This window comes from Nerophis ophidion, linkage group LG17, assembly GCF_033978795.1.
Source record: "Nerophis ophidion isolate RoL-2023_Sa linkage group LG17, RoL_Noph_v1.0, whole genome shotgun sequence".
In the NCBI taxonomy this organism is placed as follows: Eukaryota; Metazoa; Chordata; class Actinopteri; order Syngnathiformes; family Syngnathidae; genus Nerophis; species Nerophis ophidion.
Window position 1 is genome coordinate 8,670,914 of NC_084627.1, and position 23,077 is coordinate 8,693,990.

At 40.8% G+C, this 23,077-nt stretch overlaps 2 protein-coding genes across 6 annotated transcripts in view; both read left to right on the plus strand.

Annotated features, from left to right (window-relative positions):
* The window catches only part of slc25a1b (slc25a1 solute carrier family 25 member 1b), a 50,883-nt gene extending 33,716 nt beyond the window's left edge, over positions 1-17,167 (plus strand). For 2 of the 3 annotated variants that reach the window (XM_061876153.1, XM_061876151.1), the window contains 6 exons: positions 6,303-6,441; positions 6,518-6,602; positions 10,223-10,327; positions 10,397-10,512; positions 10,591-10,664; positions 15,042-17,167. In XM_061876153.1, coding sequence (XP_061732137.1) covers positions 6,303-6,441; positions 6,518-6,602; positions 10,223-10,327; positions 10,397-10,512; positions 10,591-10,664; positions 15,042-15,156 — 634 coding nt within the window. In that variant the 3' untranslated portion in view covers positions 15,157-17,167. The remainder of the gene's footprint in view (positions 1-6,302; positions 6,442-6,517; positions 6,603-10,222; positions 10,328-10,396; positions 10,513-10,590; positions 10,665-15,041) is intronic. The other variant, XM_061876152.1, reaches the window with a different exon arrangement.
* Positions 17,168-17,219: 52 nt separating this feature from the next.
* pi4kaa (phosphatidylinositol 4-kinase, catalytic, alpha a) overlaps positions 17,220-23,077 on the plus strand; it is an 83,264-nt gene continuing 77,406 nt past the window's right edge. For 2 of the 3 annotated variants that reach the window (XM_061876119.1, XM_061876117.1), the window contains exon 1: positions 17,220-17,438. In XM_061876119.1, coding sequence (XP_061732103.1) covers positions 17,340-17,438 — 99 coding nt within the window. In that variant the 5' untranslated portion in view covers positions 17,220-17,339. The remainder of the gene's footprint in view (positions 17,439-23,077) is intronic. The other variant, XM_061876118.1, reaches the window with a different exon arrangement.

The window sequence follows — 23,077 nt, forward strand, 5'->3', positions numbered from 1 at the left end:
ACTTTGACTATGACCAATGTATGATCCTGTAACTACTTGGTATCGGATCGATACTTAAATGTAATGATAATAATAATAATAATAATAATAGATTTTATGTATAAAAGCACTTTACTTTAAGCATACAACCTCAAAGTGCTACAGTGCATTAAAACAAATGAAATAAAAACCAAAACAGCCTAATTGCTAGAACTAGCACGCGTGGCGCAATGGGAGAGTGGCCGTGCGCAACCCGAGGGTCCCTGGTTCAAATCCCACCTAGTACCAACCTCGTCACGTCCGTTGTGTCCTGAGCAAGACACTTCACCCTTGCTCCTGATGGGTGCTGGTTGGCGCCTTGCATGGCAGCTCCCTCCATCAGTGTGTGAATGTGTGTGTGAATGAGTAAATGTGGAAGTAGTGTCAAAGCGCTTTGAGTACCTTGAAGGTAGAAAAGCGCTATACAAGTACAACCCATTTATTTATTATTATTATCATTCGTAACAGTCCCTCAACCATGTCAAAACCCCCTAAATCAGGGGTGTCCAAACTTTTTCCACTGAGGGGCGCACACGGAAAAATGTAAACAGGTGGGGGCCGTTTTGATATTTTTCATTTTCAAATCATAACAATATATTTGGATTTTTTAATTTTTTTACCCTTAGGGCTCCCGGGGACCATAAAGGGTCTCCGTCATTACCATGTTAAAAATAAGTCAATATGTTATTTTTATTTTTTAGGTAACGCTTATGATAAATCTCTATCAACTTCAGGTTGATATAAACAAAAACAAACAAAAAAAAGGTTTTATGCCTTTTCAGTCAAAAACAACTTAGTTTTTTTTTTTGTAATAAAACTGAAATATGCAGTATTTCCCCCATTTCCCAAAACATTCAGAAAACAATGTCTGATCTGAAGTAATTGGAGCCTTAAAAAGATCAATAATGCAAGATACCATTGATTTAAATGTATTATTATTTCTGAGTAATCACAGTGAAAAGATAAATAAAATCCCACTAAATATCTTTGGGGTCCAAAAGGTCCGCCACTCATAAATTGATACATTTTTATTATTTGTTTTACTTTCAAAACTTAAGTTACGAGATCAATTTCAGATATATTGGTCGATTTTACGTTTGAACTATTATTTTGTTTGTTTTAAACTCTTTTGTTAAAAAAATATTTTTACATGGCAACCACGCAATATATGCAATAGTTTCCACAATAATTTTTTTGGGGAGCAATGGAAATTAAAGCAAAGGAAAGACAAAAGAGCCTGCATGGCAGCTTTGTGTCAACATTGCAACTTTTTCCTCGTTAGATTTCACCTCATTCTACTTTCTGAAATGTTTTTAAAAAATTTTTGCAATAGCATTTCCAGAATGTGTGGCGGGCCGATAAACAATTAGCTGCGGGCCGCTAATGGCCCCCGGGCCACACTTTGGACACCCCTGCCCTGAATGTGTCCCATACATTTGTGCTACGTTTGTCCCGCAATTTTTGTTGTCTATTATGCTATTTATCTTATTAAACATTTTATTTTTTTATGTTCTGGAAGTGTTATTATTCATAACCACCAACCCCAGGAAAATTGGTGGTTATGAACAACATAATCATGAACACCATAGTATTAGTGGTTACCAACACTAGTAAGGTTGTAAATACTGTATAGAGTGGGCTAACCCATGTGGTTCCTGTGGATGTGAACACAATTACTGTAGTGACTCAATAACATAGTGACTGAAACAAACAAAGTAATGTGTAAATAATGTCAATAACTAGAGGAACCATCTGTGGCTGTGAAGTGAACACTAGTAAGGTTGGAAGTACTGTATAGAGTGGGCTAACCCATGTGGTTCCTGTGGATGTGAACACAATTACTGTAGTGACTCAATAACTGTGACTAAAACATAAATTAATTTGGATGAATGAGGAATGTATTTATGTCAACTCTGTTGATCATTTTTCAATTCTTTAAACACTAAAACATCTTTAAATGGTTCTTTTTTGTGCAAATTTTTGCCAGGAAGGTTCATGTCAGAGCCATCATAGGAAAAATGCCAAAGTCACGTGTGAATGAAACAAAGTAATGTGTAAATAATGTCAGTACCTAGAGGAACCATCTGTGGCTGTGAAGTGAACACTAGTAAGGTTGGAAATACTGTATAGAGTAGGCTAACCCATGTGGTTCCTGTGTATGTGAACATCATTACTGTAGTGACTCCATAACAGTGACTGAAACAAACAAAGTAATGTGTAAATAATGTCAATAACTAGAGGAACCATCTGTGGCTGTGAAGTGAACACTAGTAAGGTTGTAAATACTGTATAGAGTAGGCTAACCCATGTGGTTCCTGTGGTTGTGAACATCATTACTGTAGTGACTCCATAACAGTGACTGAAACAAACAAAGTAATGTGTAAATAATGTCAATAACTAGAGGAACCATCTGTGGCTGTGAAGTGAACACTAGTAAGGTTGTAAATACTGTATAGAGTAGGCTAACCTATGTGGTTCCTGTGGATGTGAACACAATTACTGTAGTGACTCAATAACAGTGACTAAAACATAAATTAATTTGGATGAATGAGGAATGTATTTATGTCAACTCTGTTGATCATTTTTCAATTCTTTAAACACTAAAACATCTTTAAATGGTGCTTTTTTTTTTGCTCATTTTTGCCAGGAAGGTTCATGTCAGAGCCATCAAAGCAAAAAAAGCCAAAGTCATGTTTGACTGAAGCAAAGTAATGTGTAAATAATGTCAATAACTAGATGAGCCATCTGTGGCTGTGAAGTGAACACTAGTAAGGTTGTAAATACTGTCTAGAGTAGGCTAACCCATGTGGTTCCTGTGGATGTGAACACAATTACTGTAGTGACTCAATAACTGTGACTAAAACATAAATTATTTTGGATGAATGAGGAATGTATTTATGTCAGCTCTGTTGATCATTTTTCAATTCTTTAAACACTAAAACATCTTTAAATGGTTCTTTTTTGTGCTAATTTTTGCCAGGAAGGTTCATGTCAGAGCCATCATAGCAAAAAGGCCAAAGTCATGTGTGAATTAAGCAAAGTAATGTGTAAATAATGTCAATACCTAGAGGAACCATCTCTGGCTGTGAAGTGAACACTATAAGGTTGTAAATACTGTATAGAGTAGGCTAACCCATGTGGTTCCTGTGGATGTGAACACAATTACTGTAGTGACTCAATAACAGTGACTAAAACATAAATTCATTTGGATGAATGAGGAATGTATTTATGTCAACTCTCTTGATCATTTTTCAATTCTTTAAACACTAAAACATCTTTATATGGTGCTTTTTTTTTCCCTCATTTTTGCCAGGAAGGTTCATGTCAGAGCCATCAAAGCAAAAAAGCCAAAGTTATGTTTGACTGAAGCAAAGTAATGTGTAAGTAATGTCAATAACTAGATGAGCCATCTGTGGCTGTGAAGTGAACACTAGTAAGGTTGTAAATACTGTATAGAGTAGGCTAACCCATGTGGTTCCTGTGGATGTGAACATCATTACTGTGGTGACTCAATAACATAGTGATTGAAACAAACAAAGTAATGTGTAAATAATGTCAATAACTAGATGCACCATCTGTGGCTGTGAAGTGAACACTAGTAAGGTTGGAAATACTGTTTAGAGTAGGCTAACCCATGTGGTTCCTGTGGATGAGAACACAAGTTGTAATTACTGTAGTGACTAAATAACATAGTGACTAAAACATAACTTCATTTGGATGAATGAGGAATGTATTTATGTAAACTCTTTTGATCATTTGTCAATTTTTTAAACACTAAAACATCTTTAAATGGTTCTTTTTTTTTGCAAATTTTTGCCAGGAAGGCTCATGTCGGAGCCATCAAAGCAAAAATGCCAAAGTCACGTGTGAATGAAGCAAAGTAATGTGTAAATAATGTCAATAACTAGATGAACCATCTGTGGCTGTGAAGTGAACACTAGTAAGGTTGGAAATACTGTTTAGAGTAGACTAACCCATGTGGTTCCTGTGGATGAGAACACAAGTTGTAATTACTGTAGTGACTAAATAACATAGTGACTAAAACATAACTTCTTTTGGATGAATGAGGAATGTATTTATGTCAACTCTGTTGATCATTTTTCAATTCTTTAAACACTAAAACATCTTTAAACGGTTCTTTTTTTTGCTCATTTTTGCCAGGAAGGTTCATGTCAGAGCCATCAAAGCAAAAATGCCAAAGTCATGTGTGAATGAAGCAAAGTAATGTGTAAATAATGTCAATAACTAAATGACCCATCTGTGACTGTGAAGTGAACACTAGTAAGGTTGTCAATACTGTATAGAGTAGGCTAACCCATGTGGTTCCTGTGGATGTGAACACAATTACTGTAGTGACTCAATAACAGTGACTAAAACATAAGTTCATTTGGATGAATGAGGAATGTATTTATGTCAACTCTGTTGATCATTTTTCAATTCTTTAAACACTAAAACATCTTTAAATGGTGCTCTTTTTTTTTGCTCATTTTTGCCAGGAATGTTCATGTCAGAGCCATCATAGGAAAAATGCCAAAGTCACGTGTGAATGAAACAAAGTAATGTGTAAATAATGTCAGTACCTAGAGGAACCATCTGTGGCTGTGAAGTGAACACTAGTAAGGTTGGAAATACTGTATAGAGTAGGCTAACCCATGTGGTTCCTGTGGATGTGAACACAATTACTGTAGTGACTCAATAACAGTGAATAAAACATAAATTCATTTGGATGAATGAGGAATGTATTTATGTCAACTCTGTTGATCATTTTTCAATTCTTTAAACACTAAAACATCTTTAAATGGTTCTTTTTTGTGCTAATGTTTGCCAGGAAGGTTCATGTCAGAGCCATCATAGCAAAAATGGCAAAGTCACGTGTGAATTAAGCAAAGTAATGTGTAAATAATGTCAATAACTAGAGAAACCATCTGTGGCTGTGAAATGAACACTAGTAAGGTTGTAAATACTGTATAGAGTAGGCTAACCCATGTGGTTCCTGTGGATGTGAACATCATTACTGTAGTGACTCCATAACAGTGACTGAAACAAACAAAGTAATGTGTAAATAATGTCAATAAATAGAGGAACCATCTGTGGCTGTGAAGTGAACACTAGTAAGGTTGTAAATACTGTATAGAGTAGGCTAACCCATGTGGTTCCTGTGGATGTGAACACAATTACTGTAGTGACTCAATAACAGTGACTAAAACATAAATTCATTTGGATGAATGAGGAATGTATTTATGTCAACACTGTTGATCATTTTTCAATTCTTTAAACACTAGAACATCTTTAAATTGTCCTTTTTTTTGCTCATTTTTGCCAGGAAGGTTCATGTCAGAGTCATCAAAGCAAAAATGCCAAAGTCACGTGTGAATGAAGCAAAGTAATGTGTAAATAATGTCAATGACTAGATGAACCATATGTGGCTGTGAAGTGAAGACTAGTAAGGTTGTAAATACTGTATAGAGTAGGTTAACCCATGTGGTTCCTGTGGATGTGAACATCATTACTGTAGTGACTCAATAACATAGTGACTGAAACAGACAATGTGTAAATAATGTCAATAACTAGAGAAACCATCTGTGAAGTGAACACTAGTAAGGTTGTAAATACTGTATAGAGTAGGCTAACCCATGTGGTTCCTGTGGATGTGAACACATTTACTGTAGTGACTCAATAACATAGTGACTGAAACAAACAAAGTAATGTGTAAATAATGTCAATAACTAGATGGACCATCTGTGAAGTGAACACTAGTAAGGTTGTAAATACTGTATAGAGTAGGCTAACCCATGTGGTTCCTGTGGATGTGAACACATTTACTGTAGTGAGTCAATAACATAGTAACTGAAACGCACATAGTGATGATTTTTCAATTCTTTAAACACTAAAAAAATCTTTAAATTGTGCTTTATTTTGGCTAATTTTTGCTGAAATACCAGTGGGCCTGCCTGGGGACTTCTGGCCTTATTTTCAGTCTTTTTCATTAAGTCAAAATCCCATGCCAGGTTACAACATATATGTAGCACAAACAAATAGGGAGACTTTGACATACCATAAAACCTATTAAACATTAATAACATAAACCCTTAGTTGGACAAAAAACAACAACACAAACAAATTGTAGTGTTATTTTATTATTTGCAATACGGGGGCCAATTTCAGGGTGTTTTTGCATCCTGAATGCTAATAAAATGTGATTGTCCATGTTTGGTTTGCATCAGCTGTAACTACAAATATGACATTTTATTTTCTATTTTTTATTTTTTTCTCTTGATAAAAAGATTCGGAGTATTTGAGTTCCTGAGCAACAAGATGCGCGACGAGAGCGGGAAGCTGGACAGCAAGCGTGGGTTCCTGTGCGGCCTGGGCGCCGGCGTGGCCGAGGCCGTGGTGGTCGTGTGTCCCATGGAGACGGTCAAGGTCGGCAGCGCCATTGGCCACCTTTCATCAACATCTTTATTTTTATTTTTACTTTTTTCTTTGCTTGTCTTTTTAGGTCAAATTCATCCACGATCAGACATCGGCAAACCCCAAGTACAGAGGATTCTTCCACGGCGTGCGGGAGATCATCAGAACTGAAGGTATTACAGGAAGTAGTGATGTGCTGTATTGAAGCAATAATTGTAAGATAATAATAATAACACAGATAAACATATTAGCATAATTGCTAATGCTAACAGCGCTAACATGATTACATTACGATAGCACGTAGAAAAGATGCATGGAAAGACTCCTACAGACATCAAACACGCGACGGTTTCATAAGTATGAATTGTTTTAGACATATTGTCAAATTTACCAACGTTGCTTGGAGTGATGAATGAGCCAACACGCTGCTATTATACTTCTGGTTCAAGGCACAAAACATTAAGTACACTTAAGCTGAAAAGGTTAGCATGCTAATGTTATCATGCTAACATGTTAAAGTTAGCATCATAGCCGTTACCATGTGTCACGTACCAAGTAATATGACTGAGGTGTACTGAAGTAAAATTGATTAAAATCTTAACACTTTACTGGTCCCATGTCAAAGTTAGCATCCTAATACTTAGCATATGTCAAGTACCTAGTTATAGAACTCTGTAATAATAATATTAACTATGAACAATAAAACACTGAATATTAACAACATACGAACATATTTTACTTCTCAGACCAGCTCCTCCATAGACATCTTGTACAATCAAGCAAAACACAACAAAACTGTAACAAATTGTCAATAGGTGGACTTTGGGGTTTTAGTTTTTCTGGAATGCAAAGGAAAGTTGGAGCGGGCAAGGCGTGAAGTAGAGATGCACGGTTTGCGGTCTCATCCGCGGAGTACGCTGATAAAACGCGGGTTGGGCGGGTGACATGACGAAAAAATTAGGGCTGGGAAACGATTAAAAAATTTAATCGAAGTTAATCGCACCATTTCTCAGATTAATCGCGATTAACTGCATTGTATACACAAAGCCCAATAATGAATTCAAAAGTAGTGTGTAGTGCACCTTTATTGGAATATTCTCCCACATGAACAAAAGCGCCAAAACATTTGTTGTGCAAACACAATTTAAATCAGTCCTTGTTAAACAGTAGCAGTTAAATAGCATATTTGATGAAAATCAACTCCAAAAATGTAAATACAAACATTTAAGCTTATTGCCACTGCCAGGGTATTTAAGTTATCCTGTTTGTTATGGAAAATAAATATAATCTACATACAAATCTCTGAGCCACAATCATAAGATCTGAACAGACAATTTCTGAGGTAACAGCAGAAACATTTTTTTTTTATCAGGGATCTTATGTTTAAAAAACCTATATTATAGGTAGTGGGCTGTTTTAGGGAATTTTGGATCAAATTATCCGTAGTAGCAATATTAATAATGTTGTGTTTATTCTGCGTAGTGCACTTAAAATAATTATGACCATATCTAGGAATTGATATGATGGGAATTTTCCGATTGTTTGCTTGGTGCTTTGATAAACTGAAGGCATCATATACATGGTACTATATTGTGATGTTATGAGCCAGGGAATAAAAGAACTACCCTACCCAGCATGCAACAGGAGTGACGAGCATGCGCGGTAGCCCGACATCTTGTATGTTGTGATATGCACGCTCTGAAAGCAAACGTTAAGAACTCAGCCAACACTCCTGGTCTGCATTATTCATAAATAGACAGACAACACATATACTCCGCTGCTTCACAGGCCGCTGGATGTAGCCGGCAAAGTATTCCCATGCTAGCTAGCCGGTCTAGCAAGTCCAAAACGGCCCGATCTATCCACATTCAGAAATTGTCTGGCGGTCGTAAGTGATCCCGGAGTGACCACGCTGTAAGCCAGCCATGAAATTTGCAGAATTGTCCGGTATTTTTGCCAAATGTTCCATCTTTACCAAGAGCCCCTCGACGCCATCTTGTTAAGAAAAGGCGTTAACAAAATAAAAGCATGTAAACAACATACGCAAATGTGCGATAAAATAATTGTCGGCGTTAATAGATTGATGAGTTAACTCGTAATTAACGCATTAATTTGCCCACCCCTACTAAAAACGTTAAAATTCTATTGTTATTATGGTTAAGTATCCTAATATTTAACATATGTCAAGTACCACGTAATATGACTTTGATGTGTACAATGGCAAAATTGTCTAAAAAAGTTAAAGGGGAACATTATCAGCAGACCTATGTAAGCGTCAATATATACCTTGATGGTGCAGAAAAAAGACCATCTATTTTTTTAACCGATTTCCGAACTCTAAATGGGTGAATTTGGCCGAATTAAATGCCTTTCTGTTTATCGCGCTGGAAACGAGGTAACACACCCACCATTTTCATTTTCAACACATTACAAACACCGGGTCTCAGCTCTGTTATTTTCCGGTTTTTTGACTATTTTTTGGAACCTTGGAGACATCATGCCTCGTGGGTGTGTTGTCGGAGGGTGTAACAACACTAACAGGGAGGGATTCAAGTTGCACCACTGGCCCCAAGATGCCAAAGTGTCTGCCGCCAGACCCCCATTGAATGTGCCAGAGTGTCTCCACATTTGACCGGCGATGCTAAGGCAGACATGGCACAGAGATGTATGGATAACCTGCAGATGCATTTGCAACGATAGTCAACGAAATCACAAAGGTGAGTTTTGTTGATGTGGACTGCCAGCTAATTGATGCTAACATGCTACGCTAATCGATGCTAACATGCTATTTACCGGCGGTGCTAAAGCAGACATGGCACAGAGATGTATGGATAACCTGCAGATGCATTTGCAACGATAGTCAACGAAATCACAAAGGTGAGTTTTGTTGATGCTAACATGCTACACTAATCGATGCTAACATGCTATTTACCGGCGGTGCTAAAGCAGACATGGCACAGAGATGTATGGATAACCTGCAGATGCATTTGTAACTATATTACGTTTCCTTCCACCCACATTTAATGCGAAACAAACACTTACCAATCGACGGATTTAAGTTGCTCCAGTGTCAAAAGATGCGAAAGTCCTGATCGTTTGGTCCGCACATTTTACCGGCGATGCTAACGCAGCTATTCGGCCATGCTATGGCTATGAATAGCGTCAATAGCTATTCGCTCAATAGCTTCAGTTTCTTCTTCAATATTTTCATACTCCAACCATCTGTTTCAATACATGCGTAATCTGTTGAATCGCTGAAATCCGAGTTTGAATCCGAGCTAATGTCGCTATATCTTGCTGTGGTATTCCCATTGTTTGTTTACATTGGCAGCACTGTGTGACGTCACAGGGAAATGGCCAGTGGTTTCAAAGATAGCGAAAATAAGGCACTTTAAAGCTTTATTTAGGGATATTCCGAGACCGGTAAAATTTTGAAAAAAACTTCAAAAAATACAACAAGCCACTGGGAACTGATTTGTATTGTTTTTAACCCTTTTGAAATTGTGATAATGTTCCCCTTTAACATGCTATTGTTTTCATGATAGCGTTAGCATCCTAACAGTTAGCACATGTCAAGTACCAAGTTCTATGACTCTTGAGGTGTACGGCGCGGCAAAATTGGCTAAAAACCAAAGTGAGCTGGTGTTGAATTAAGAATACTTTATGAATGGAATCATCAAGTCAGAGTACAGACGCAAAGTTTTAGGATAATGAAAGTGTGGAGGGAACACCAGTAAAAGTCAACAAAGGTGTGTTGCTGTAAAACGCTGATGAAGCCGGACATTGTGTGCAGGACTCAGAGGGACCTATCAGGGTCTGACGGCCACTGTGCTCAAACAAGGATCCAATCAGGCCATCCGCTTCTACGTGATGACCTCTCTCAGGAACTGGTACAAAGGTAAGCTACGTGCACAACACTGTGCGCACCTGAGGTGTGCCTAATGTAACGGGACCTTTGCGCCCCAAGGTGAGGACCCCAACAAAGTCATCAACCCCTTGATAACGGGAGCGTTCGGAGCCCTGGCGGGAGCCACCAGTGTGTTCGGGAACACTCCTGTGGATGTCATCAAAACCAGGATGCAGGCCAGTCACCACAGCTTTTATTTTGAAAGATCCAAGGTGTGAATATATCCCAAACACTTTTTTTGTGTGGCGCTGCAGGGTCTGGATGCACACAAGTACAAAAGCACCTTGGACTGCGCCGTCAAGATCATGAAGCACGAGGGTCCCTTGGCGTGAGTGCACTCAGTTTACTAGTCTACTCAGAGTTTAATAGTCTACTCAGTTTACTAGTAAATATACGGTGGAACCTCTATTTACAAACTTAAAGGCCTACTGAAATGAGATTTTCTTATTTAAACAGGGATAGCAGATCCATTCTATGTGTCATACTTCATCATTTCGCGATATTGCCATATTTTTGCTGAAAGGATTTAGTAGAGAACATCCACGATAAAATTCGCAACTTTTGGTCGCTAATAAAAAAGCCTTGCCTGTACCGGAAGTAGCAGACGATGTGCGCGTGACGTCACGGGTTGTGGAGCTCCTCACATCTGAACATTGTTTACAATCATGGCCACCAGCAGCGAGAGCGATTCAGACCGAGAAAGCCACGATTCCCCCATTAATTTGAGCGAGGATGAAAGATTCATGGATGAGGAACGTGAGAGTGAAGGACTAGAGAAAATTAAAAAAAGACTTTACAGTGACAGCGATTCAGATGTTATTAGACACATTTACTAGGATAATTCTGGGAAATCCCTTATCTGCTTATTATGTTATTAGTGTTTGGTTCCCTCCGGGTACTCCGGCTTCCTCCCACTTCCAAAGACATGCACCTGGGGATAGGTTGATTGGCAACACTAAATTGTCCCTAGTGTGTGAATGTTGTCTGTCTATCTGTGTTGGCCCTGTGATGAGGTGGCGACTTGTCCAGGGTGTACCCCGCCTTCCGCCCGATTGTAGTTGAGATAGGCGCCACCGCCCCCCGCGATCCCGAAAGGGAATAATCGGTAGAAATGGATGGATGGATAGTGAGATTATATGGTCGTACCTGTACAACCTGAAGGTCGGCCCCGCACCTTTCTTCAGCACCAGTCGACGGGTTGTGGAGCTCCTCACATCTGAACATTGTTTAAAATCATGGCCACCAGCAGCTAGAGCGATTCAGACCGAGAAAGCCACGATTCCCCCATTAATTTGAGCGAGGATGAAAGATTCGTGGATGAGGAACGTGAGAGTGAAGGACTAGAGAAAATTAAAAAAAGACTTTACAGTGACAGCGATTCAGATGTTTTTAGACACATTTACTAGGATAATTCTGGGAAATCCCTTATCTGCTTATTATGTTATTAGTGTTTGGTTCCCTCCGGGTACTCCGGCTTCCTCCCACTTCCAAAGACATGCACCTGGGGATAGGTTGATTGGCAACACTAAATTGGCCCTAGTGTGTGAATGTGAGTGTGAATGTTGTCTGTCTATCTGTGTTGGCCCTGCGATGAGGTGGCGACTTGTCCAGGGTGTACCCCGCCTTCCGCCCGATTGTAGCTGAGATAGGCGCCAGCGCCCCCCGCGATCCCGAAAGGGAATAAGCGGTAGAAATGGATGGATGGATAGTGAGATTATATGGTCGTACCTGTACAACCTGAAGGTCGGCCCCGCACCTTTCTTCAGCACCAGTCGACGGGTTGTGGAGCTCCTCACATCTGAACATTGTTTACAATCATGGCCACCAGCAGCTAGAGCGATTCAGACCGAGAAAGCCACGATTCCCCCATTAATTTGAGCGAGGATGAAAGATTCATGGATGAGGAACGTGAGAGTGAAGGACTAGAGAAAATTAAAAAAAGACTTTACAGTGACAGCGATTCAGATGTTATTAGACACATTTACTAGGATAATTCTGGGAAATCCCTTATCTGCTTATTGTGTTACTAGTGTTTTAGTGAGATTATATGGTCGTACCTGTACAACCTGAAGGTCGGCCCCGCACCTTTCGTCAGCACCAGTCGACGAGCCCATCTCTGCCCTTTGCAAGGGACCCTCTTCGAAACACAATCTTTCAAAATGATCGCTGCATAACACACTGTACTTTGTGTGTGTGGTCCAATCCAACCGTGTTCGCTTGTCATCTCTGTTCCATAGTAAAGCTTCACCGTCATCTTTCGGGAATGTAAACAAGGAAACACTAGCTGTGTTTGTGTTGCTAAATGCGGCCCGATACATCGCTTCCCACCTACAGCTTTCTTCTTTGACGTCTCCATTATTCATTGAACAAATTGCAAAAGATTCAGCAACACTGGTGTCCAGAATACTGTGGAATTATGCGATAAAAAACAGACGACTTGTAGCTGGGAACAGTCCTGGAACAAAATGTCCTCTACAATGCGTGACGTCACACGCACGCGTCATCATACCGCAACGTTTTAGCATGATACTTCTGCGGGAAATTTCAAATTGCAATTTAGTAAACTAAAGCGGCCGTATTGGCATGTGTTGCAATGTTAATAGTTTATATATCAATGATGAAATATCAGACTGCGTGGTCGCTAGTCGTGGTTTTCAGTAGGCCTGTAACTTCTTCTTGATAGGTTCATAAATCGAAAAGTGACTGTAGTGAAACTAATTTATTTTAGGTTTGTACACTTTGGGCTCAACAATACATACTTTGTGTAAATGGTAAATAAAAAGAGAATACAATGATTTGCAAATCCTTTTCAACTTATATTCAATTGAATAGACTGCAGGGACAAGATATTTCATGTTCACACTGAAAAACTTTTCATTTTTCTGGCAAATAATCATGAACTTAGAATTTAATGGCAGCAACACATTGCAAAAAAGGCATTTTTACCAGTGTGTTACATGGCCTTTCCTTTTAACAGCACTCAATAAAGGTTTGGGAACTGAGGACACACATTTTTGAAGTGGAATTCTTTCCCAATCTTGCTTGATGTACAGCTTAAGTTGTTCAACAGTCTCCCGCCTCATACCTGGCTTGGCATTGTCTTGCTGAAATAAGCAGGGGCCTCCATGATAACGTTGCTTGGATTGCTCCTGAACCTGTATGTACCTTTCAGCATTAATGGTGCCCTCACCAAAGTTACCCATGCCTTGGCCACTCATACACCCCCATACCGTCACACATGCTGGCTTTTACACTTTCCGGGTGGTTCTTTTCCTCTTTGTTCCGGAGGACACGACGTCCACAGTTTCCAAAAACAATTTGAAATGTGGACTCGTCAGACCTCAAAACACTTTTCCACTATGCTTTACTTGGATAAGCTCACTGACGTTTCTGGGTGTTGTTGATAAATGGCTTTCACTTTGCATAGTAGAGTTTTAACCTGCACTTACAGATGTAGCGACCAACTGTCGTTACTGACAGTAGTTTTCTAAGTGTTCCTGAGCCCGTGTGGTGATATCCTTTACACACTGATGTCACATGAATTGATTAACGTGGACCCCGACTTTAACAAGTTGAATAATTTATTTGGGTGGTAAATTGTACGGAATATGTACTGTACTATGCTATCTACTAATAAAAGTTTCAATCAATCAAGCATGTTGATGTAGTACCGCCTGAGGGATCAAAGGTCCCGGGCATTGCTGCTTACGCGCAAGGATTTCTCCAGATTTGCTGAACCGGCGTGGTGCAGTTGAGAGAGTGGCTGTGACAGCAACCTGAGGGTTCCTGGTTCAATCCCCACCTTCTACCATCCTGGTCACATCCGTTGTGTCCTTAAGCAAGACATTCACCCTTGCTCCTGATGGGTCCTGGTTAGCTAGCGCCTTGCATGGCAGCTCCCGCCATCAGTGTGTGAATGTGGAAATAGTGTCAAAGCGCTTTGGGTCCTAAAAAAAGGGCAGAAAAGAGCTATACAAGCGTAACCCATTTACTTTAGATAATATTACTGACTTTGAACAAATGATCAACAACACCCAGAAACGCCGCCAGCTTCACTGGGCACGAGCTAATCTAAGATGGACTGATGCAAAGTGGAAAAGTGTTCTGTGGTCTGCCGAGTCCACATTTCAAATTGTTTTTGGAAACTGTAGACGTCGTGTCCTCCGGAACCAAAGAGGAAAACAACCATCCGGACTGTTCTCGGCGCAAAGTTGAAAAGCCAGCATGTGTGATGGTATGGGCGTGTATGAGTGGGTAAGGCATGGGTAACTTACACATCTGTGACGGCACCGTCAATGCTGAAAGGTACATACAGGTTTTGGAGCAACATACGTTGCCATCCAAGCAACGTTATCATGGCCGCCCCTGCTTATTTCAGCATGACAATGCCAAGCCAAGTGTTACAATAATTGAGTGAACGTGGTTCGCACACGGAAGCATATTTGCTCGATCTAAAAGTTTGTAAATTGAAAAAAAGAGGGGTTCGTAAAGCGAAGTTCCACAGTATTTCCTTGGCGACAAACTATCTTCTCTTTAAAATGTGAAAACGTTGTCAAACATGAGCACTGCGGGACACCCCAGGGTTCTGCCCTCGGACCACCTGTTTTCTACGATTTCATATTGATGTTTTATTTATTGTGTGATTGTTAGTCATGCTGACTATAGAAAAAAATAATCACATTTTTCTGGTCTTGGTGCGGTCCAGGTTCTACAAAGGCACCGTGCCCCGTCTGGGGCGGGTGTGCATGGACGTGGCCATCGTCTTCATCATCTACGAGGAGGTGGTCAAGGTCCTGAACATAGTCTGGAAGACGGATTGAGACGGGAGGCGTTCCCCCCTCCCCCCTCGCTCCTTCTCGTCTCTCCACGGGGGTTGGTCGTGGTTTTTATCCAAGCGGCATCCAGCGGGCGCGGTGACGCCAGACCAGGGTGTGGAATTCTGCGAGGACCAGTTTTACTCTTCTTAATGTGATCTTAATTCATGGTGGAAATAACTGACTCAGTCCAAGGTGATCTTGACCAAGAAATACTTGAATATTTTACAGTACTACTAGTTATGCAATTAGGACTTTTACTTTGCTGCCACGGTACACTAACGTACCCAATTAGCATTTTTTTTAATTTTTTTTTTTATCGTGCACATTTTATGCTGACGTGCAAATTCAGAAATGTATTCCGCCTCCAGGCAGAATCTATGAAAAGTGCCATTATGTGTTATGACTGGGTTATTTGGGATGTAATTTTTTTTTTCCTATAAGGATGACTATATATAATATTCTGTTAACAGTGCCTTCCATGTCATTCCACAGAAGATTTTATATGAGATCAACTATATTATATGAGTATTGTAATGTAGCCATCATGCAGCTTGTGAATGTTTACACCAGCAAGTGTCTATCAAACATCAGATGATTAATGGTAATAATAGCTCCTGGGCCTCTAGAGCAGGTGTGTCCAAAGTGTGGCCCGAGGGCCATTTGTGGTCCCCATCTTTTTTATTAATGGCCCCCTGCCCTTTCTAAAAAATACTATAATAAAAATTTAAAACATAAAAGAGTGTAATAAAAGAGTAAACAATGACATGTAACAAGAAAAAGTTGCAATGTTGACACTAATACCACAAAGCTGCCATGCGGACTGTATATGAGATGCCACCTCAGTAGAAGCATTTAAGTCTCACCTTAAAACTCATTTGTATACTCTAGCCTTTAAATAGACTCCCTTTTTAGACCAGTTGATCTGCCGTTTCTCTTCTTTTTCTTCTATGTCCCACTCTCCTTTGTGGAGGGAGTCCGGTCCGATCCGGTGGCCATGTACTGCTCGCCTGTGTATCGGCTGGGGACATCTCTGCGCTGCTGATCAGCCTCCGCTTGGGATGGTTTCCTACTGGCTCCGCTGTGAACGGGACTCTCGCTGCTGTGTTGGATCCGCTTTGGACTGGACTCTCGCGACTGTGTTGGATCCATTATGGATTGATCTTTCACAGTATCACGTTCTCATATGTTCTCATAGTCATCAGTATCATCAGTATCACAGTATCATGTTCTCATGGTCATCATTGTCACCGACGTCCCACTGGGTGTGAGTTTTCCTTGCCCTTATGTGGGCCTACCGAGGATGTGGTAGTGGTTTGTGCAGCCCTTTGAGACACTAGTGATTTAGGGCTATATAAGTAAACATTGATTGATTGATTGATTATTGACCTGCTGAAGGCTTCAATTACTTCACTGGAATAATTTCACTTTCAAATATTTTTGGGGGATAATATTGCATATTTTGTGCGAAACAAAAAGGGTATCAAACAAACAAAGTATGAAAGAAATTATAAAACCTTATAATCAAGATATCTACAGACTTAAGTGTTAAAAGTAAAAAAAATATAAATAATTTGGCTTATTTTCAACACTTATTATTTTTTATTGTTATGAATTATTGAACTGGTTAGGGTTCCAATTACTTCACGTCGAATATTCCACTTTGAAATGTTTTGGGGGAAAATGTTGCATAGTTTGTGTGTTTGCCATATAAATAAGGGTTTTGACATAAAGGCCATAAACATAAAAAACAAAATTTAATTTTTTTTTTATAACTACAGACAGACCTGAAGTTGATCTCGAGATTCAAGCGTTAAATAAAAGAATAATAATTTGTGACTTATTTCTATTATTTTTATGACTGAGACCCCAAACTTGCTTTTAAAAAAGAAAAATATCAAAATGGTCCCCGCATACTTTGATTTTTCAGTCTGTGGCCCTCAGTGGAAAAAGTTTGGACACCCCTGCTCTAGAGTGACTAATTCTAATGTGAAAATAAAAATCGGAATGTAAATAAGTGTCAATCATTCATTCGTGTGCGCATGCGCGCTTTTCGCTTCGTGACCTTGCTTGGCGCCGTCTGGACCTCCTCGCTTGCCGTAGATGTCAGCGCGCTGCGGGCCAGACTCCAAGATGCCCGCCGTCGGCTTCTTCTTCCTGCCGCGGCTCTGAACGTGGACGTGGGCGAAATGTCGCTCGGCGGAGAAGGCAGCCGGGGCTTCTACTTCGACACCGTCTTGTCCCTGGCTCGCTCGCTGGCGGCTCATCGGCAAGCGCCGCTCGACAAGGTAGCTCTGCGGCTAGCACGGCTAGCTGTCAGGAGGAGCAAATGCTAGCTCAGGGTTTCACTTCTCTTTTTGTCTTTCTAAATGTCCACAAAAGTACTAATTTGTGACTTTGTTCATCCCATAAGTCACCCATCGTATTGTTTACTACGGACTAAGGAAGGCTAATGTTGGCTGTAATTAACCTCTAATCCCCCACCTTCATAGCTACATGCACACAGGTGTAGGTCCATCTTTTCAACTCTTAGTTTTACAACAACTATTATGGACTATTTTAATAATGACTACTACATATGTGAAATGTGCGTGTGAATGTTGTCTGTCTGTCTGTGTTGGCCCTGCGATGAGGTGGCGACTTGTCCAGGGTGTACACCGCCTTCCGCCCGATTGTAGCTGAGATAGGCGCCTTCGACCCCAAAAAGGGAATAAGCGGTAGAAAATGGATGGATATCACGATTATTGCGACCAAAACGTTCACGGTTGTCACGATATTATTGTTGAAAATAATTATTACCGTGTTTCCTTGAATTGCCGCCGGGGCGCTAATTAATTTAAAATCTCTTCTCACTCCTGCGCTTACCAAAGGCATGCAGTAAAAATTCTGAGTTTGATGTAAGGACACCAACATGAAAAGCACATTTAATTATGGTCTTACCTTTACTTATAAATGAAGTCCATGCCAGCTCCTTCTGCATCGATAACTTGTTTATAGAAGTCTTCCTTATCTTTCTTCAGTTTTAAAATCAATCAATCAATCAATCAATGTTTATTTATATAGCCCCAAATCCCAAATGTCTCAAAGGACTGTACAAACCATTACGACTACGACATCCTCGGAAGAACCCACAAAAGGGCAAGGAAAACTCACACCCAGTGGGCAGGGAGAATTCACATCCAGTGGGACGCCAGTGACAATGCTGACTATGAGAAACCTTGGAGAGGACCTCAGATGTGGGCAACCCCCCCCCCCCCTCTAGGGGATCGAAAGCAATGGATGTCGAGCGGGTCTAACATGATACTGTGAAAGTTCAATCCATAGTGGCTCCAACACAGCCGCGAGAGTTCAGTTCAAGCGGATCCAAGACAGCAGCGAGAGTTCCGTCCACAGGAAACCATCTCAAGCGGAGGCGGATCAGTAGCGTAGAGATGTCCCCAACCGATACAGGCGAGCGGTCCCTCCTGGGTCTCGACTCTGGACAGCCAATACTTCATCCATGGTCATCGGACCGGACCCCCTCCACAAGGGAGGGCGGGACATAGGAGAAAAAAGAAAAGAAGCGGCAGATCAACTGGTCTAAAAAGGAGGTCTATTTAAAGGCTAGAGTATACAGATGAGTTTTAAGGTGAGACTTAAATGCTTCTACTGAGGTAGCATCTCAAACTGTTACCGGGAGGGCATTCCAGAGTACTGGAGCCCGAATGGAAAACGCTCTATAGCCCGCAGACTTTTCTTGGGCTCTAGGAATCACTAATAAGCCGGAGTCTTTTGAAGGCAGATTTCTTGCCGGGACATATGGTACAATACAATCGGCAAGATTGGCTGGAGCTAGACCGTGTAGTATTTTATACGTAATTAGTAAAACCTTAAAGTCACATCTTAAGTGCACAGGAAGCCAGTGCAGGTGAGCCAGTATAGGTATATATGTATGTATATATGTATATAAAGGTATATACAGTATAGGTATATATGTATGTATATATGTATATAAAGGTATATACAGTATAGGTATATATGTATGTATATATGTATATAAAGGTATATACAGTATAGGTATATATGTATGTATATATGTATATAAAGGTATATACAGTATAGGTATATATGTATGTATATATGTATATAAAGGTATATACAGTACAGGCGTAATGTGATCAAACTTTCTTGTTCTTGTCAAAAGTCTAGCAGCCGCATTTTGTACCAACTGTAATCTTTTAATGCTAGACATGGGGAGACCCGAAAATAATACGTTACAGTAATCGAGACGAGAGGTAACAGTAAAAGTCTCAATGGAGATCTTCCTTTATTAACTCCTGCTTCGATTAAAAGTCCAATTTAGAAAACTGCTATCAGACCGCTGCTATCAGTTAGCTCGGCTCCTCAAGTGCGGGGCGACGACAGAATTACCCTCGGACAACTCCCCCTCCCGTTCTGCTCCGTGGGTGATCTCTTTATCCCACCGCTGCCACCATGAAGGCGGTTTAGCTCGGTTGGTAGAGTGGCCGTGCCAGCAACTTGAGGGTTGCAGGTTCAATGCCCGCTTCTGCCATCCTAGTCACTGCCGTTGTGTCCTTGGGCAAGACACTTTACCCACCTGCTCCCAGTGCCACCCACACTGGTTTGAATCTAACTTAGATATTGGGTTTCACTATGTAAAGCACTTTGAGTCACTAGAGAAAAAGCGCTATATAAATATAATTCACTTCACTATTGTATATTAACATCTAACACAATTTCCCAACTCCTGGAAACGGGGTTTGTGCGATTAATTGAAAAAACCCACCTAATGATAGATTACTCGATGACTATGATAATTGATAGCTTCAGCCCTAGTTAACATATCAGCAAAAATACAAATGAGTGAACTTACCATTTACCATTTATTTTTGGTCTTCCCATTGCTTGCAGAGGATGTGAATAATGCAATTTCCTGTGGACTATCGTATTTCCTTGAATTTCTCCGGGGCGCTAATTAATTTAAGACCTCTTCTCACTCCTGCGCTTACCAAAGGCATGCGGTAAAAGTAAGCATGAGCTTATTATTCTAAAACCTCTTCTCACTTCGGCGCTTACCAAAGGCCTGCGGTGAATTTAGGCCTGCGCTTATAAATTTGAGTGTGATGTAAAGATACCATCATGGAAAGCACATTTAATTAAAAAAACGTTAATGTACGGGAGCCTGTAAAGGACTGTATTTTACCTTGGGGGGATGCTCCAATTATTCACTATTTACCCAATAAAGCTAATATAAGAGAGAGTGAGAGGAGACGGCTTATATAGTTGAACAAACGCAAATACGGTATTAGCTTTCACTGTTATGCTGATGACACCCAACTCTACATGCCCCTAAAGCTGACCAACACGCCGGACTGTAGTCAGTTGGAAGCGTGTCTTAATGAAATCAAACAATGGATGTCCGCTAACTTTTTGCAACTTAATGCCAAAAAAACGGAAATGCTGATTATCGGTCCTGCTAGACACCGACCTCTATTTAATAATACAACTTTAACATTTGACAACCAAATAATAAAACAAGGTGACTCTGTAAAAAATCTGGGTATTATCTTCGACCCAACTCTCTCCTTTGAGTCACACATTAAAAGCGTTACTAAAACGGCCTTCTTTCATCTCCGTAATATCGCTAAAATTCGCTCCATTTTGTCCACTAAAGACGCTGAGATCATTATCCATGCGTTTGTTACGTCTCGTCTCGATTATTGTAACGTATTATTTTCGGGTCTCACCATGTCTAGCATTAAAAAATTACAGTTGGTACAAAATGCGGCTGCTAGACTTTTAACAAGAACAAGAAAGTTTGATCACATTACGCCTGTACTGTATATACCTTTATATACATATATACATACATATATACCTGTACTGTATATACCTTTATATACATATATACATACATATATACCTATACTGGCTCACCTGTCCTGGCTTCCTGTGCACTTAAGATGTGACTTTAAGGTTTTACTAATTACGTATAAAATACTACACGGTCTAGCTCCATCCTATCTTGCCGATTGTATTGTACCATATGTCCCGGCAAGAAATCTGCGTTCAAAAGACTCCGGCTTATTAGTGATTCCTAGAGCCCAAAAAAAGTCTGCGGGCTATAGAGCGTTTTCCGTTCGGGCTCCAGTACTCTGGAATGCCCTCCCGGTAACAGTTCGAGATGCTACCTCAGTAGAAGCATTTAAGTCTCACCTTAAAACTCATCTGTATACTCTAGCCTTTAAATAGACCTCCTTTTTAGACCAGTTGATCTGCCGCTTCTTTTCTTTCTCCTATGTCCCCCCCCTCCCTTGTGGAGGGGGTCCGGTCCGATGACCATGGATGAAGTACTGGCTGTCCAGAGTCAAGTCCCAGGATGGACCGCTCGTCGGGACCCAGGATGGACCGCTCGCCTGTATCGGTTGGGGACATCTCTACGCTGCTGATCCGCCTCCGCTTGAGATGGTTTCCTGTGGACGGGACTCTGGCTGCTGTCTTGGATCCGCTTGAACTGAACTCTCGCGGCTGTGTTGGAGCCACTATGGATTGAACTTTCACAGTATCATGTTAGACCCGCTCCACATCCATTGCTTTCGGTCCCCTAGAGGGGGGGGGGTTGCCCACATCTGAGGTCCTCTCCAAGGTTTCTCATAGTCAGCATTGTCACTGGCGTCCCACTGGATGTGAATTCTCCCTGCCCACTGGGTGTGAGTTTTCCTTGCCCTTTTGTGGGTTCTTCCGAGGATGTCGTAGTCGTAATGGTTTGTGCAGTCCTTTGAGACATTTGTGATTTGGGGCTATATAAATAAACATTGATTGATTTACTATATACACCACATAAACATACAATAACCAGACAATAATAAACACATTAATCACACTCATACACTCGTCCCCACTCACACGCTACCTCCTCAACTCGCAGCAATGTAGCCACGATAGCACACAACTAAACTCTTTATAATGTTCCACACTCGCTCTCCAAATAGTAAACAGTCACAGGGGAGAGGGTCTCTTTAACAAACTTAACTAATACGTGACTAAACCTGCCGTTCGTAAAGTCACTGTGCAGCAAACAAACACACGTGCGAGCTACGGTTAGCACACCTGTCCAATCTACTGGCAACGTGAGTGCCCAAACGTCCTAAACTTTAACGAGTGCAATTATAAACTATCACTTACAACACACTGAAATATCAATCAATCAATCAATGTTTACTTATATAGCCCTAAATCACTAGTGTCTCAAAGGGCTGCACAAACCACCACGACATCCTCGGTAGGCCCACATAAGGGTAAGGAAAACTCACACCCAGTGGGACGTCGGTGACAATGATGACTGTGAGAACCTTGGAGAGGAGGAAAGCAATGGATGTCGAGCGGGTCTAACATGATACTGTGAAAGTTCAATCCACAATGGATCCAAAACAGTCGCGAGAGTCCAGTCCAAAGCGGATCCAACACAGCAGCGAGAGTCCCGTTCACAGCGGAGCCAGCAGGAAACCATCCCAAGCGGAGGCGGATCAGCAGCGCAGAGATGTCCCCAGCCGATACACAGGCAAGCAGTACCACCGGATCGGACCGGACCCCCTCCACAAGGGAGAGTGGGACATAGAAGAAAAAGAAAAGAAACGGCAGATCAACTGGTCTAAAAAGGGAGTCTATTTAAAGGCTAGAGTATACAAATGAGTTTTAAGGTGAGACTTTAATGCTACTACTGAGGTGGCATCTCGAACTGTTACCGGGAGGGCATTCCAGAGTACTGGAGCCCGAACGGAAAACGCTCTATAGCCCGCAGACTTTTTTTGGGCTCTAGGAATCACTAATAAGCCGGAGTCCTTTGAACGCAGATTTCTTGCCGGGACATATGGTACAATACAATCGGCAAGATAGGATGGAGCTAGACCGTGTAGTATTTTATACG